At 43.8% G+C, this 15,907-nt stretch overlaps 1 protein-coding gene across 1 annotated transcript; it reads left to right on the top strand.

Moving 5' to 3' along the window:
* The first annotated feature begins 206 nt into the window (after positions 1–206).
* On the top strand, positions 207–15,532 carry LOC141098823 (vomeronasal type-2 receptor 26-like). Its single transcript, XM_073586796.1, has 2 exons — positions 207–216; positions 14,628–15,532. The coding sequence occupies exons 1-2, from the start codon at positions 207–209 to the stop codon at positions 15,530–15,532; spliced, it is 915 nt and encodes a 304-aa protein (XP_073442897.1).
* The last annotated feature ends 375 nt before the right edge of the window (positions 15,533–15,907 follow it).

The following is a 15,907-nucleotide window of genomic DNA, read 5'->3' as shown; positions in this document are numbered from 1 at the left end:
CCATATAATGTCCCATTTATAAAAAAATAAATAATCTAAATAAATAAATAATCTAAAGCTCACCTCACCTATTCCCTGCTGCTCCAGTCTTCTCAGCGTCTTTTGACTCTCTTCACAGAGGAAATTCTGCGTTGATATCATTGTGCCCTTTGTAGTGAAAGTTCACAGAAAATCAGAAGACAATGATGAGATGGGAACAGTGGGAAATGGGGAGAGGTGAGTTTTTAAAACGGTTTAACCCCTTCATGACCAGAGGTATTTTCGGCTTTGCCTTCTCGTTTTTTTCTCCCCTTCTTCCCAGAGTCACAACTTTTTATTTTTCTGACAATATGGCTATGTGAGGGCTTACTTTTTGCTGGACAAGCTTTATATTTGAATGACACCACTGGTTTTACCATGTCTTGTACTAGAAAACGGGAAAAAAATTCCCAGTGAAGTGAAATTGCGAAAAAGTACAATCCCACACTGGTTTTTATTTTGCTTTTTTTCTAGGTTCACTAATTGCTAAAACTGACCTGTCATTATTATTCTTCAGGTCATTACGAGTTCACAGACACCAAACATGTCTAGGCTCTCTTTTTTCTAAGTGGTGAAAAAAAAAATTCAAACTTTGCTTAAAAAAATTGCTCCAAATTGTGATACCCATAGGGTCTCCATTTTTCATGATATTGCCTTGGATAAGGGCTTATTTTTGCAACCTGAGCTGAGGTTTTTAACCTATTTACCACCAAGGGTGGTTTGCACGATCTTGACTGGGCCAAATTTTATAGTTCTGACCACTGTCCATTTATGAGATAATAACTCTGGAACGCTTCCATGGATCCCATTAATTATGACATTGTTTTCTCGTGACATACTGTACTTCATGTTAGTAGTAAAATTTCATTCATTTAACTTGCGTTTATTTGTGAAAAAAAAGGAAATTTGGTGAAAATTTTGAAAATTTTGCAATTTTCCAACTTTGATTTTTTATGCCCTTAAATCACAGAGATATGGCACAGATAAAACTTAACAAATAACATTTCCCACATGTTTACTTTATATCAGCACAATTTGGGAACCAAATTTTTTTTTTTTTAGGAAGTTATAAGTAGAGATGAGCGACTTTGCCTTTTTTCGGGTCGAGACGGGTTTCATGATACCCGACTTTCTCAAAAGTCGGGTCAAACGAAATCGGCCGATTATCGTGAAAAGTTGAAGGCCGACTGAAACACGAAATCCAATGCAAGTCAATGGGGAAGAAAACTCGGCAGTGAGTGGAGGACAGGAAACACACCTACAGTGCCCATTTTAATGCGAAAAGCATCAATTCTTATTACTTAAGCTTGTCAACCTTAACTTACTTTATAATAATAGTTAGGCATTGAAAACTGGGGGTTATTTGGCTAAAGTTGTGGGGGGGTAGGGCTGGCTCCAGATTTTTGTGGGCCCAGGGCCAAAGAGTGTCAGTGGGCTCCTTTAACACATGACACAATTCATGATCCTCTGATACGGCAGAGAAATAGCAGTATAGTACAATGAAAAATACTTCACTTTTTACATCTCATGACTGATATCCATTTTAAATTCTCCAATAGCTCCAAAAACGGACAGTATATTACTCCATACAGTATTATGGCCACCGCATAGTGCGCTATACAGAGTAATGAGGCCCATATATTTCTCCATACAGAATCATTGATCCCATATAATGTTTGAAACAGTATATGATGAGCTCCACATAATGCTACAGTATATGTTGGTCCCCATGGATGAAGCTCCACTGTGTTATGGGCCCAAATAATGCTCCATACATAATGGGCCCCATTTCTAATGCTCCAGTGCATAATGGGCCCTGTAAATGCTGCTTCAGTGTCTGATGTCCACCTTTGGAATGTTCCAGTGTATGGTGGGCCTCATATATCATTCTCCAAAGTATAGTGCTCCCCAAAAACTGCTGTCCCAACATTGAAAACAATTAAATAAGTCTCCTCGCTAGGGAATCCCTGTACTAGTCTGGACTTCTCGTCTTCCCCGTCATCCATCTCACTGCACGTGGACTGTTTAGGCAAAGGGCGTACAGACGTGATGTCATCGCGCTCTCTGACCAGAATGTCACTGTTAGGAAACGCGGAAGACATCACGACGGTGGAGCAGGGAGAGGTAAGTATTTCAACTTTGCAAGTGCTGTGATCCTGAGCAAGCGGGGGGGCCCACTCATTGGCGATGGCACTGGCACAGGGCCCCTCATAGTATGCCGGTGTGTTTGACGGCGGGTGTGCACCCCCACCATCAGAGACACTTGATTCTACTATGAGGGACCTTGTGCCAGTGCCGTTGCCAAACAGTGTGCCCACCCACCTGTCCAGGGCACCGGCACTCGCACGGGTGCGTGCGCCAGGTGGTGACCCTGGCCCTGTTGGGGGAGGCAGCCCAGTTAGGGAGGTGGAAAAATTGGCATATGTTGATGTTGGACATTCAGCAGCTGCAAATGGAGTACCTTCCCTTCTGCTTTCAAGCATGCCACAATCACACCTGTCCATAAAAAGCCAACCCTCGACCCAACCGCTATGTCCAGCTATCGCCCAATATCATTGCTTCCATTCGCTTCCAAACTCCTGGAACAGCACGTCCACGCTGAACTTTACTCCCACATATCATCTAACTTGCTCTTTGACAATCTACAATCTGGTTTCTGCCCCCATCACTCCACTGAGACAGCCCTGACCAAAATTACTAATGACCTACTTACAGCCAAATCAAATGGACAATACTCTATTCTCCTGCTTCTAGACCTGTCCTCTGCATTTGATACAGTTGACCACTGCCTCCTACTACAGATCCTCTCCTCCTTTGGCATCAAAGGCCTTGCCCTATCCTGGATCTCCTCATACCTTTCCAACCGCACATTTAGAGGCTCCCACTCCCACACCACCTCCTCATTCCACCCTCTCTCTGTTGGAGTCCCCCAAGGCTCTGTTTTAGGACCCCTACTCTTCTCAATCTATACACTTGGTCTGGGGCAACTCATAAAGTCCCACGGATTCCACTACCACCTTTATGCTGATAACACACAGATCTACCTCTCTGGCCCAGACGTCACCTCTCTGCTGTCCAGAATCCCAGAGTGTCTATCAGCCATATCCTCCTTCTTCTCCTCTCACTTCCTCAAACTCAATGTAGACAAATCTGAACACATCATCTTTCCTCCATCTCACTGATTACCCGACCTAGCTATGACAATTAATGACATCACACTTTCCCCAGTACCAGAAGTCCACTGTCTCGGAGTAACCTTTGACTCTGCCCTGTCCTTCAAACTGCACATCCAAGCTCTTTCTACCTCCTGTCGCCTCCAGCTCAAAAATATTTCCAGAATCCATCCTTTCCTCAACCCTCAATCCACTAAAATGCTTGTGCATGCCCTCATCATCTCCCGCCTCAACTACTGCAACATCCTTTTCTGTGGTCTCCCTGCTAACACCCTCGCACCTCTCCAGTCCATCCTTAACTCTGCCGCCCGACTAATTCATCTCTCTCCTTGCTACTCCTCCGCTTCTCCCCTCTACAAATCTCTTCACTGGCTCCCATTCCCTCAGCATATCCAGTTCAAATTACTAATACTGACCTACAAGGCCATCTGTAACCTGTCTCCCCCATATGTCTCTGAACTAATCTAACGATACCTTCCCTCACGTAATCTCCGGTCCTCCCAAGACCTCCTTCTCTCCTCCACACTTATTCGCTCCTTACCCAACCGCCTCCAAGACTTTTCCCGAATAGCCCCTATTCTCTGGAATTCTTTGCCCCAACAAGTCCGACTATCAACCACATTTGGATCCTTCAGACGGAACCTGAAAACCCACCTCTTCAAGAAAGCCTACAGCCTGCAATGACCCTGCTACCTCCTTCTCTCTCACCACTACCGGTGATATCACCTCAATCAGCACCGGAACTGCTGCAACCCACCAACCTACTGTCTCCTTCCCCACCATCCTGTAGCATGTAAGCCCGAAAGGGCAGGGTCCTCTCTCCCCTCTGTATCAGTCTGTCATTGTTAGTTTGTTTACTGTAAGGGATATCTGTAATTTGTTTGTAACAACTTCTCATGTACAGCACCATAGAATCAATGGTGATATATAAATAAATAATAATAATAATAATAATAATAATAATTGGAGAAGTCCGCGGACGAGGAGGACAAAAGCAAGCCATTTTTCTGGCAACCTACCTGTCAGCAGGGGAGGGTGGGACAAAATCCTTTGAAACCCATGCATGGTTCATTTTAATGAAGGTTAGATCATCAACATTTTGGGTCGACAGACGGGTCCTTTTTTCTGTCAGGATTGATCCAGCAGCACTGAAGACTCGTTCAGATAACACACTAGCAGCAGGGCAAGCGAGCTCCTGTAAGGCATATTGTGCCAATTCAGGCCATGTGTCAAGTTTACTGGCCCAATAGTCAAAGGGGAATGACCGTTGAGGGAGAACATCGATATGGGAGAAGTAGTTTGTTACCATAGTTGACAACTGCTGTCTCCTGTCACTTTCAATTGATGCAGTATTACCAGTCGTGTGAGCGGTACTTGAAAGATCAGTCCACAACATGGTCATGAAACCCCTGTCTCCAACGCCACTTCGGCTGTGTGCCCTACGGACACCTCTTTCATGTTGCCACCTATGGCTTGTTGGAAAAACATCACCGCTGCTGTGTGCTGGGAATGCCTCAAACAAACGGCTTACCAGATTTGCTTGTTTGTTAGCCAATATTAGCTCAGCTTCTCCTGTGGCATGATGTTTTGGAATTTGCCTTTATAGCGTGGATCCAGGATGCTGGCCAACCAGTAGTCATCATAGTTCATCATTTTGGCAATGCGGGGGTCCCTTTTTAGGATCTGCAAGGCATAATCAGACTTGTGGGCCAATGATCCAGGTGTCAATGATGGACTGCGAGTGCTGTGTGGAGGAGCGCTTTCTGGCAAATCCACATCCCTCCAGTCACGCACAAACCCTGTACCTGACCTTGCCAAGCCAACATTTTTTCTTGCCCCCTGAGAAGCATCCTCCTCCCCAAAATAATCATCCCCATCATCCTCCTCCTCCTCCTCTTTCTCTTCTTCCTCCACCTCGTCCACGAGACTTCCCTGACCAGAAAATGGCTTACTGTCATCAAGGCTTCCCTCCTCCTCTTCCTCCTCGGCTGCTCCTTAATGTGCGTCAAAGTTTGTATGAGCAGACCCATAAGTGGGATGCTCATGCTTATGATGGCGTCATCTGCGCTTACCAGCCGTGTGCATTTCTCAAAACACTGAAGGACTTTACAGAGGTCTTTCAGCTTCGATCACTGCACACCAGACAACTCCATGTCTGCCTGCAAACTGCCTGACCGTGTATCTTCCCACAAATGAATTACAGCCTGCCTCTGTTCGCACAGCCTCTGAACTTGTGCAGGGTGGAGTTCCACCTTGTTGCAACGTCGATAATTAGGCAGTGCTTGGGAAGGTGGAGAAATTGCTGCAGCTTCTGCATACGACTGGAGTGTACGGGCGACCGGCGGATGTGCGAGCACAGTCTTCGCACCTTATGGAGCAGGGGTGTTATCTCTGGATAATTATCGAGGAAGCATGCACCACCAGGTTCAAGGTGTGAGCCAGGCAAGGTATGTGTCTGAGTTTTGAAAGGGCTATGGCTGCCACAAAATTCCGGCCGTTATCACTAACTACCTTGCCTGCCTCAAGATGTAGATTGCCCAGCCATAACTCAGTTTGTCGCTGCAAGTAGTCGGCCAGTATCTCCGCGGTGTGTCTGTTGTCGCCCAAACACATCATCTTCAACACAGCCTGCTCACGCTTACCACTAGCTGTTCGATAGTGGGACACCTCATTTGCAACTCTGGCAGCTGCAGATGGAGTGCTCGTGTGACTGCGCTCTGTGGACGAGCTTTCGTTTCTGGAGGAGGAGGAGGGTCGAACGCCTACAGCCAACTGTTTCCTATACCGTGGGTTAGGCAGCACTGTCCCACCGCCGCAGTCCCCTGTGGAGCTTGCATCCACCACATTAACCCAGTGCGCAGTGATGGACATGTAACGGCTCTGGCCATGCCTACTGGACCATGCATCTGTTGTGAGGTGCACCTTTCCATCACTGATTGCTTGAGTGCATGGACAATGCGGTCTTTCACATGCACGTGGAGGGCTGGGATGGCTTTTCGCGAAAAGAAGTGCCGACTGGGTAGGTCATAGCGTGGTACTGTGTAGGCCATGAGCTCGTGGAAAGCTTTGCTTTCAACCACCCGGTAGGGCATCATCTCTACTGAGATTAGTTTGGCAATGTGGGCATTCAAAGCCAGTGTACGCGGATGAGAGGATGAGTACATTCCTGTCCTACTCAGAGTCTCTGGTAGGGTGAGCAGGACTTGAGAGCTGCATATGGTGGAACTAGCAGTGGACATAGCGGACTGAGAGAGGGTTGGTGATGGTGATGGTGGTGTAGCTGATGGCCTGGATTCAGTCTTTCGCAGCAATACCATTGTGATTCCATGACTGCTTTGCCCTTGCGATGACACCTCGACATTTGCTGCTGGTGGTGTGCTAACCGGTGGGCTTACAGTGGGGGAAGTGATGTAGCGTTGCTGACTACCTTCATTCGGAGCAGGTGCACATGTGGTACATGAGGTTTGGTAGTCCTTCCACGCTTGGAATGTGCATGGAGGTTAAATGTCTAAGCATGCAACTGGTATTCAAATTTCTCAGGTCTTTGCGCACTTCTTACAGATAACTTTTGCCTGATCATTAGGATTTTGTTCAAAAAAGTGCCACACTACAGTCTTCCTACTATGGAAGACATTTTGAGACCTTGCACACTGTGCTAATTTGACCGTCTGGCCAAGCTGTCCAGCAACACTTTTGTTTTTTGTAACACATTTTTGGACTGCTACGGTCCTGCCAGATAACAGCTGTTGTGATGTCGTTGCCTGCTGCGGATCCTCCTCCTCCTCTTCTGAGCTATTGGCAGCGGCACCCTCTTCGCCCAATGGATGACAATCTGGGTCAACAACTGGGTCATCCATCACCTCCTCTTCAATTTCATGTGCACCTTCCTCGGTGTCACCGTGTAAGGTGGTATAGTATGCAGGAAGGGGCACCTGAGTTTCATCAGGTTCTGATTCTGCCTCAGTACACTGCGAGGACAATGTAGTGCTCTGAGTGAATGTACCAGCAGAAAAATCGAGCAGTGGCTGCGCATCAGTGCACTCCATGTCAGATTCATTTTGTACTGGGGAATTCACAATTTGACTTGCTAACCCAGACATGGTATGTGAAAAGAGCTCCATGGAGTAATCGGTAGTGTGGCCTGCCACATCCTTCACTTTTGGTAGGGGTGAAGGACGCAAGGAAAGGTGTTGTTCCTGACCAGGAGCCTCCAATGACGACTCAGTGCTTTTATTTTTTGAAACTTCAGAAGAGGAGGCAAGAGAGCTGGAGGCTGTGTCAACAATGTAAGCCAAAACTTGTTCCTGAAGCTCCGGCTTTAAAAGTGGTATACCTACTCCCAGAAAAGAGAGCCTTCGAGACCTTGTGGAGCCAGACGATGACGCAGGCTTAACACCTCCTGCCTTAGGTGCTATTGTGCTTTTGCCACTACCAACAGATGCAACACCACCACCATCGGGACCAGCTGGCAACCCCCGCCCACTTCCATGGCGTATTCCACCATACTTGCTCATTTTTGTGACAATGTACCCAAAATACCACCAGCTATATGGTACTGTAAAACAAGGTAGAAGGTGTATCTACTATTGGTGAGAATTTGAATCTCACTAGAGATTTGAGGACGCAGAACTATTGTCTCAGGCCCAGTAGAGATTACACCTCAAAGTAACAGACTGAAATTGGATGGTGTATGACAATGTGGAGAATGTCTATAGGATTGGTGAGAATTTGAATCTCACTGTAGATTTGAGGATGCTGAACTGTTGTCTCAGGCCCAGTACATTAGAGATTGCACCTCAATGTAACAAGCTGAAATTGGATGGTGAATGACAAGGTGGAGCGTGTCTATAGGATTGGTGAGAATTTGAATCACACTATAGATTTGAGGACGCTGAACTATTGTCTCAGGCCCAGTAGAGATTACACCTCAATGTAACATGCTGAAATTGGATGGTGAATGACAAGGTGGAGGGTGTCTATAGGATTGGTGAGAATTTGAATCTCACTATTGATTTGATGTCGCTGAACTATTGTCTCAGGCCCAGTAGAGTTTACACCTCAATGTAACAGGCTGAAATTGGATGGTGAATGACAAGGTGGAGGATGTCTATAGGATTGGTGAGAATTTGAATCTCACTATAGATTTGAGGATGCAGAACTATTGTCTCTGGCCCAGTAGACATTATACCTCAATGTAACAGGCTGAAATTGGATGGTGTATGACAAAGTGTAGGGTGTCTATAGGATTGGTGGGAATTTGGATCTCACTATAGATTTGAGGACGCAGAGCTATTGTCTCTGACCCAGGAGAGATTACACCTCAATGTAACAGGCTGAAATTGGATGGTGTATGACAAGGTGGAGGGTGTCTATAGGATTGGTGAGATTTTGGATCTCACTAGAGATTTGAGGTCGCTGACAATGATGCTCTCAGTCCAAGTATGGACACAGGCAGCCTAATAAGCAGGACTGCTGCACAGTGCACACACAAAAGGGTGGAAAAATGAACCCTTGGTAACTGTGCAGAATAGAGGAAGAAAAGTATTTTTGCTTTTAATAAAGCAGTTTGCACAGCAGTGTGCAGACAGCAATGCAGCTATCAGGGAGCCTTATAAGGCAGCCTAATAACCAACAGAGCTGATGCACAAAAATAGAGCCTCCCCTGTCACTGCACACAAAGTGTTGTGTTGTAAGTGGAAATCGCTAACAGCAGAAGCAGTTTTCTGGTTCTTCTTCCTTGCCTAACGCTCTCCCTACAGAATCAGCAGCAGCAGCAGCAGCTCTCCCTATGCTAAGATCGGCAGAAGTAAGATGGCGGTCGGCGTTCATGCCCTTTTATAGCCCCTGTGACGCCACACAAAGCAAGCCAATCACTTGCATGCCCGTCTCAAAGATGGTGGTGACCGATGCCTATGTCATCGCGTTGCTCACCGTGTGCGTCCTCCATCATTGGCTGAAAAAGGGCGCTGGAAGCATCTTCTGAAACGCGACTTTGGCGCTCTGGTCGCCGACCTCGTGGCCGACCTCAAGCTATGATCGGGTGTCGTTTCCTGAAACCCGACTTCAGCGAAAGTCGGCGACTTTTGAATATGACTGACCCGTTTCGCTCAACTCTAGTCATAAGGGTTAAAAGTTGACCAGCAATTTCTCATTTTTACAAAATCATTTTATTTTTAAGGACCACATTACATTTGAAGCCACTTTGAGGGGTCTATATGATAGAACATACCCAAAAATGACACCATTCTAAAAACTGCACCCTTCATGGTACTCAAAACCAGATTCAAGAAGTTTATTATCCCTTCAGGTGCTTCACAGGAATTTTTTGAATGTTTAAAAAAAATGAACATTTAACTTTTTTTCAAAAAAAAAAATTCCTTCAGGTCCAATTTTTTTATTTTACCAAAGGTAAAAGGAGAAATTGGACTGAAAAAGTTATTGTGCAATTTGTCCTGAGTACGCTGATACCTGATATGTGGGGGGAACCACTGTTTCGGTGCACGGAAGAGCTCAGAAGTGAAGGAGCGCCTTTTGGCTTTTTCTCTGCAAAATTGGCTGGAATTCATATCGGACGCCATGTCATGTTTGGAGAGCTCCTGATGTACCTAAACAGTGGAAACCCCCCACAAGTGACACCATTTTGGAAACTAGACCCCCCAGGGAACTTATCTAGATATGTTTTGAGCACTTTGAACCCCCAAGGGCTTCACAGAAGTTTATAACGTACAGCGGTAAAATTAAAAAAATATATTTTTTCCAAAAAAATGATCTTTTCACCCTCAATTTTTATTTTCTAAAGGGTAACAGGACAACAAAAATTATTGTGCAATTTGTCCTGAGTACGCTGATACCCCACATGTTGTGATAAACCACTATTTGGGCGCATGGCAGAGCTCAGAAGGGAAGCAGCGCCATTTGACTTTTTTGGCTGGAATTGAGATCGGACACCATGTCGCGTTTGAAAAGCCCCTGATGTGCCAAACCAGTGGAAACCCACCAAAAATGACCCCATTTTGGAAACTAGATGCCCCAAGGAACTTATTTAGATATGTGGTGAGCACTTTGAACCCCCAGGGGCTTCACAGAAGTTTATAATGTACAACCATACAATAAAAAAAATCATTTTTTTTCCACAAAAATGATCTTTTCACCCCCAATTTTTATTTTCTCAAACGTAACAGGACCCCAAAAAGTTATTGTGCAATTTGTCCTGAGTACGATGATACCCCACATGTGGGGGTAAACCACTATTTGGGCGCATGGCAGAGCTCGGAAGGGAAGCAGCGCCATATGACTTTTTTGGCTGGAATTGAGATCGGACGCCATGTCACATTTGGAAAGCCCCTGATGTGCCAAAACAGTGGAAACCCCCCATAAATGACAACATTTTGGAAACTAGACCCCCAAGGAACATATCTAGATGTGTGGAGAGAACTTTGAGCCCCCAAGGGCTTCACAGAAGTTTTTAACGTACAGCCGTACAATTAAAAAAATCATATTTTTTCCACTAAAATGATCTTTTCATCCCCAATTATTATTTTCCCAAGGGAAACAGGACCACAAAAGATATTGTGCAATTTGTCCTGAGTACGCTGATACCCCACATGTGGGGGTATACCACTATTTGGGTGCATGGCGGAGCTCAGAAGGGAAGCAGCCCATTTGACTTATTTTTGGCTGTAATTGAGATCAGACGCCGTGTCGAGTTTGGAAAGCACCTGATGTGCCAAAACAGTAGAAACTCCCCACAGTTGATACCATTTTGGAAGCTAGACCCCCCAAGGAACTTATCTAGATGTGTGGTGAGCACTTTGAACCCCCAAGTGCTTCACAGACGTTTATAACGCCCGGGCATGAAAATAAAAAAATCATATTTTTTCCACAAACATGATCATTTAGTCCCCAATTTTGTTGTTTTCCTAAGGGGTACAGGAGAAATTGGACCCCAAAAGTTGTTGTCCAGTTTGTCCTGAGTATGCTGATATCCCATATGTGGGAGAAAACTACTGTGTGGGCACACGTCGGGGCTTGGAAGGGAAGTAGTCATGTTTTGGAATGCAGACTTTGATGGAATCGTCTGCGGGTGTCATGTCGCGTTTGGAGAGCCTCTGATGTACCTAATCTGTTGAAACCCACACAAGTGACCCCATTTTGGAAACTAGACCCCCCAAGGAACTTATTTAGATGTGTGGTGAACACTTTGAACCCCAAGTGCTTCACAGAAGTTTATAACATAGAGCCATAAAAATAAAAAAATCATATTTTTTCCACAAAAATGATATTTTTGCCCCCAATTTTTTATTTTCCCAAGGGTAACAGGTGAAATTGGACCACAACAGTTGTTGTACAATTTGTCCTGAGTAGGCTGATTCCCCATATGTGGGGTAAACCACTGTTTGGGCTCATGGCAGAGCTTGGAAGGGAAGGAGCACCATTTGACTTTTTCAGCACAGAATTGGCTGGAATTGAGATCAGACGCCATGTTGCGTTTGGATAGCACCTGATGTGCCTAAACAGTGAAAAACCCAATTCTAACTCCAACCCTAACCCCAACACACCCCTAACCCAAATGTCAGCCCTAACTCTAGCCCTAACCCTAAACCTAGTCCTAACCCTAACTAGCCCTAACCCAAGCCCGAACCCTAGCCCTAGCCCTAACCCTAATGGGAAAATGGAAATAAATATTTTTTTTATTTTATTATTTTTCCCTAACTAAGGGGGTGATAAACGGGGGTTTGATTTACTATTTATGGCAGGTGTTTATATTTTCTCTTTCAAACCAAATATCCAAGCCCTTGCCTCCTCCTGCCACCTCAAACTCAAAAATATTTCCCGGATCCGCTCATTCCTCAACCACGAAACCACAAAAACACTAGTGCAGGCTCTTATCATCTCCCGCCTCGACTACTGCAACCTCCTACTCTCTGGCCTCCCCTCTAGCACTCTGGCTCTGCTCCAGTCCATCCTACACTCTGCTGCCCAACTAATCCACCTGTCTCCCCGCTATTCCCCAGCCTCCCCCCTATGCCAGGCCATTCACTGGCTTCCTATTGCCCAGAGGCTACAATTCAAAACCCTAACCAAGACATACAAAGCCATCCACAACCTGTCTCCTCCATACATCTGTGACATGGTCTCTAGGTACCTACCCGCAGTCAACCTTTGATCATCTCAAGATCTCCTTCTCTACTCCCCCTTATCTCTTCTTCCCACAACCTCATACAAGACTTCCCCCGTGCTTCCCCATACTCTGGAACTCCCTGCCGCAACACAACAGACTCTCACCATCAACGGAAACCTTCAAGAAGAACCTGAAGACCCACCTGTTCCGACAAGCCTACAGCCTGCAATTATCCTCGGTCTACTGAACCACCCCATGACCTGCTCTACCCTCTACCCTATCCTCACCCATCCCTGTAGACTGTGAGCCCTCGCGGGCAGGGTCCCCTCTCCTTATGTACTTGTGTGTCCTTTGTCTTACACATGTTTATTATATTTGTCTATATTTCCCCTTTTCACATGTAAAGTGCCATGAATAAATGGCGCTATATAAATGCATAATAATAATAATAATAATAATAATAATAATAAATAATAATAATATTTGGCAGCTGTCGCACGCTAAAAGACGCTTTTTATTTTAAAAATACTTTTTGCATCACCACATTTTGAGAGCTATAATTTTTCCGTATTTTGACTCACCGAGTCATGTGAGGTCTTATTTTTTGCGGGACGAGTTGATGTTTTTACTGGTACCATTTTCGGGCACGTGACATTTTTTGATCACTTTTTATTCTGCTTTTTTAAGACGCAGAATGAACAAAAACCAGCATTTCATGAATTTCTTTTGGGGGGTGCGCTTACACCATTCTACGTGTAGTAAAATTGATAAAGCAGTTTTATTCTTCGGGTCAGTACGGTTACAGCGATACCTCATTTATTCTTCTTTAATGTTTTGGCGCTTTTATACAATAAAAACAATTTTATATAAAAAATAATTATTTTTGCATCGCTTTATTCTGTGAGCTATAACTTTTTTATTTTTTCACTGATGATGCTGTGTCATGGCTAATTTTTTGCGGGGCAAGATGTCGTTTTCAGTGGTATCATGTTTATTCATATCCGTCTTTTTGATCGCGCGGTATTGCACTTTTTGTTCAGCGATATGATGATAAAGCATTATTTTTTGCTTTGTTTTTTATTTTTATTTTTTAAGAGGTTCACTAAAGGGGTTAACTAGTAGGACAGTTTTATAGGGCGGGTCGTTACGGACACGGCGATACAAAATATGTGTCCTCATGTTGTTTTTTTTATTTCCAAAAAGTGAATTTATTAGGGAATATTTTTTTTTTTATTTAGTGATTTTTTTTAATAAATTATTTTTACACTTTTCTTTTTTTACTTTATTACTTTGTCCCAGAGGTGGACATCACTGTCTTGTGTCAGATCGCTGATCTGATATATCACACAGCGCTGTGGCAGATCAGCGATGTGACAGGCGCTGCAGCAGGTTTCCCCGTGCCTGTTCTCTGCAGGCACTGAGGAAGCCACCTCCCTGCAGGCCCCCGAAGGCCCCCGCGGCCATATTGGATCCAGGGCCTGCAGGGAATGAGACCATTGGAGCAGCGCAGCACATCGCTCTGTTCCGGTGGTCTCAGGGAAGCAGGGAGGGAGCCCCTCCCTGCTGATGCTTCCCTGTTACTCCGCACACTGCGATCATGTTTGATCGCAGTGTGCGAAGGGGTTAATGTGCCGGGGCGGTCCGTGACCGCCCCAGACACATAGTGCCGGGTGTCAGCTGTGATAATCAGGTGATCAGAACATTATATATAATCCAAAATGTTATCAATAAAAACATCAACTAAGAGCGCAAAAAATAATCTGTCAGCCAGTCTCAACCCAAATGGAGATGATACAGATCTCGGAAAATATATATAAATTTTACAAACTTGAGATTTATTTTCACCACTCAAATAAAAGAGCCTATAAATGTTTGGTATCTGCATATTGCCAGGTCAGTTTCAGTATTTAACAAGGTAAATTAAAAAAAAAGTGAAAAACAGTGATGGATTTGCATTTTTTTTGCAATTTCATGTTACTTGGATTTTTTCCCATTTTGCAGCACATGACATGGTAAAATCAATGGTGTCATACAAAGTACAACTCATCTCGCAAAACACAAGCCCTCATATGGCTAAATTGACAAAAACAAAAACGTTATGGCTTTAGGAAGAAGGGGAGGAAGAAGAAAACATAAAATCGGAAAATGGCAAAGTAGTGAAGGCGATGATATGGATTTTCTGGGCATATTACTGCATATCATAGCAATTTTCCGTTTAAAAATTTGAAATTTAGTTTTTAGAAATTTAAAACTACAGCAATCTGGCAACACTTCGGTAATCAAAAAAAATCCTGTTTTTTTTTTTGTATTTACAGACAGTGAAAACTGCATACAATGTTTGACTACGGAATGGCCAAGCAGCAAAAGAGATCGATGCCTTCCCAAATTTGAAGAATTCCTTGATTATTCTGACACTCTTACTATACCACTGTTGACCATTTCTATCATTTTTTGGTCAGTCTCTGTTCTAATATTAGGAGTTTTTGTGTCACACAAAGATACCCCAATTGTGAAAGCAAATAACAAACATCTCAGCTTCGTCCTACTTGCCTCACTCTCGTTGTGCTTTTTGTGTGTATTTTTATTCATTGGTCGTCCTATTGAAAGAACCTGTAAATTACGGCAAATTGTTTTTGGCATCATCTTCTCCATCTCAGTGTCTTCTGTTTTGGCCAAAACTATCATGGTCTACATGGCTTTTAAAACATCAAGACCTGGAAGTCCATGGAGAAATCTAATTGGAATTAAAGTGACCAACTCAATAGTTGTGATGGCCTCATCCATTGAGGTCATCATTGGCATTAATTGGCTATACTTTTCACCCCCCTACCTGGAGCAGGACACACATACCTATCAAAGAAAAGTCATCATTCAGTGCAATGAAGGATCCCAAATTGGTTTCTTTGCAGTTATAGGTTATCTATTCTTCTTGGCTGTTGTTAGTTTTAGTGTAGCATTTTTGGCTAGAACATTACCTGATCGTTTTAATGAAACAAAGTACATCACATTTAGTATGCTCGTATTCTGCAGTGTCTGGATTGCAATGGTTCCTTCTTATCTGAGCACCAAAGGAAAAAATGTGGTGGCAGTAGAAGTTTTTTCTATATTGACATCCAGTGCTGGACTGTTAAGTTTTATATTTTTCCCAAAGTGCTACATTATTTTCCTGAAACCTGAGATGAATAGAAAAATCAAACTGCATAGAAGATTAAAAATGTAATTTCTCCAATAATTTGGTAGAGTAATAAAATACAAAAATAGAAAGAGTACAAATAAACTTCACTAAGACTACATGTTCAACTGATTATGCTAAAAATCACATTGTTAGTGCATTTTTAGGTTATTCTTTGCTCAACAAAACTAGAATAATCCTGCTTCTTACCTTACTGTTAGAGATAAATGGATGTTTTAAATTTCAGTTTGCCAACTTTTCCAAACTTTCCCAATAGATTTGATTTGTGGCAAATAAATTTTAACAAAACTCAATTCTGGGCAGCTTGTAAGGGCTTGAAAAATACACCTTTTGACACGGGAGAATTAACAACTGACCATGAAAACTTACAATTTACAGACAAAAAAAAAAGATAGCCAGAAA

This window comes from Dendrobates tinctorius, unplaced genomic scaffold (assembly GCF_039654945.1).
Source record: "Dendrobates tinctorius isolate UK_male_01 unplaced genomic scaffold, ASM3965494v1 ptg000095l, whole genome shotgun sequence".
Classification (NCBI taxonomy): domain Eukaryota; kingdom Metazoa; phylum Chordata; class Amphibia; order Anura; family Dendrobatidae; genus Dendrobates; species Dendrobates tinctorius.
This window is presented reverse-complemented; position numbering and strand designations above follow the sequence as displayed.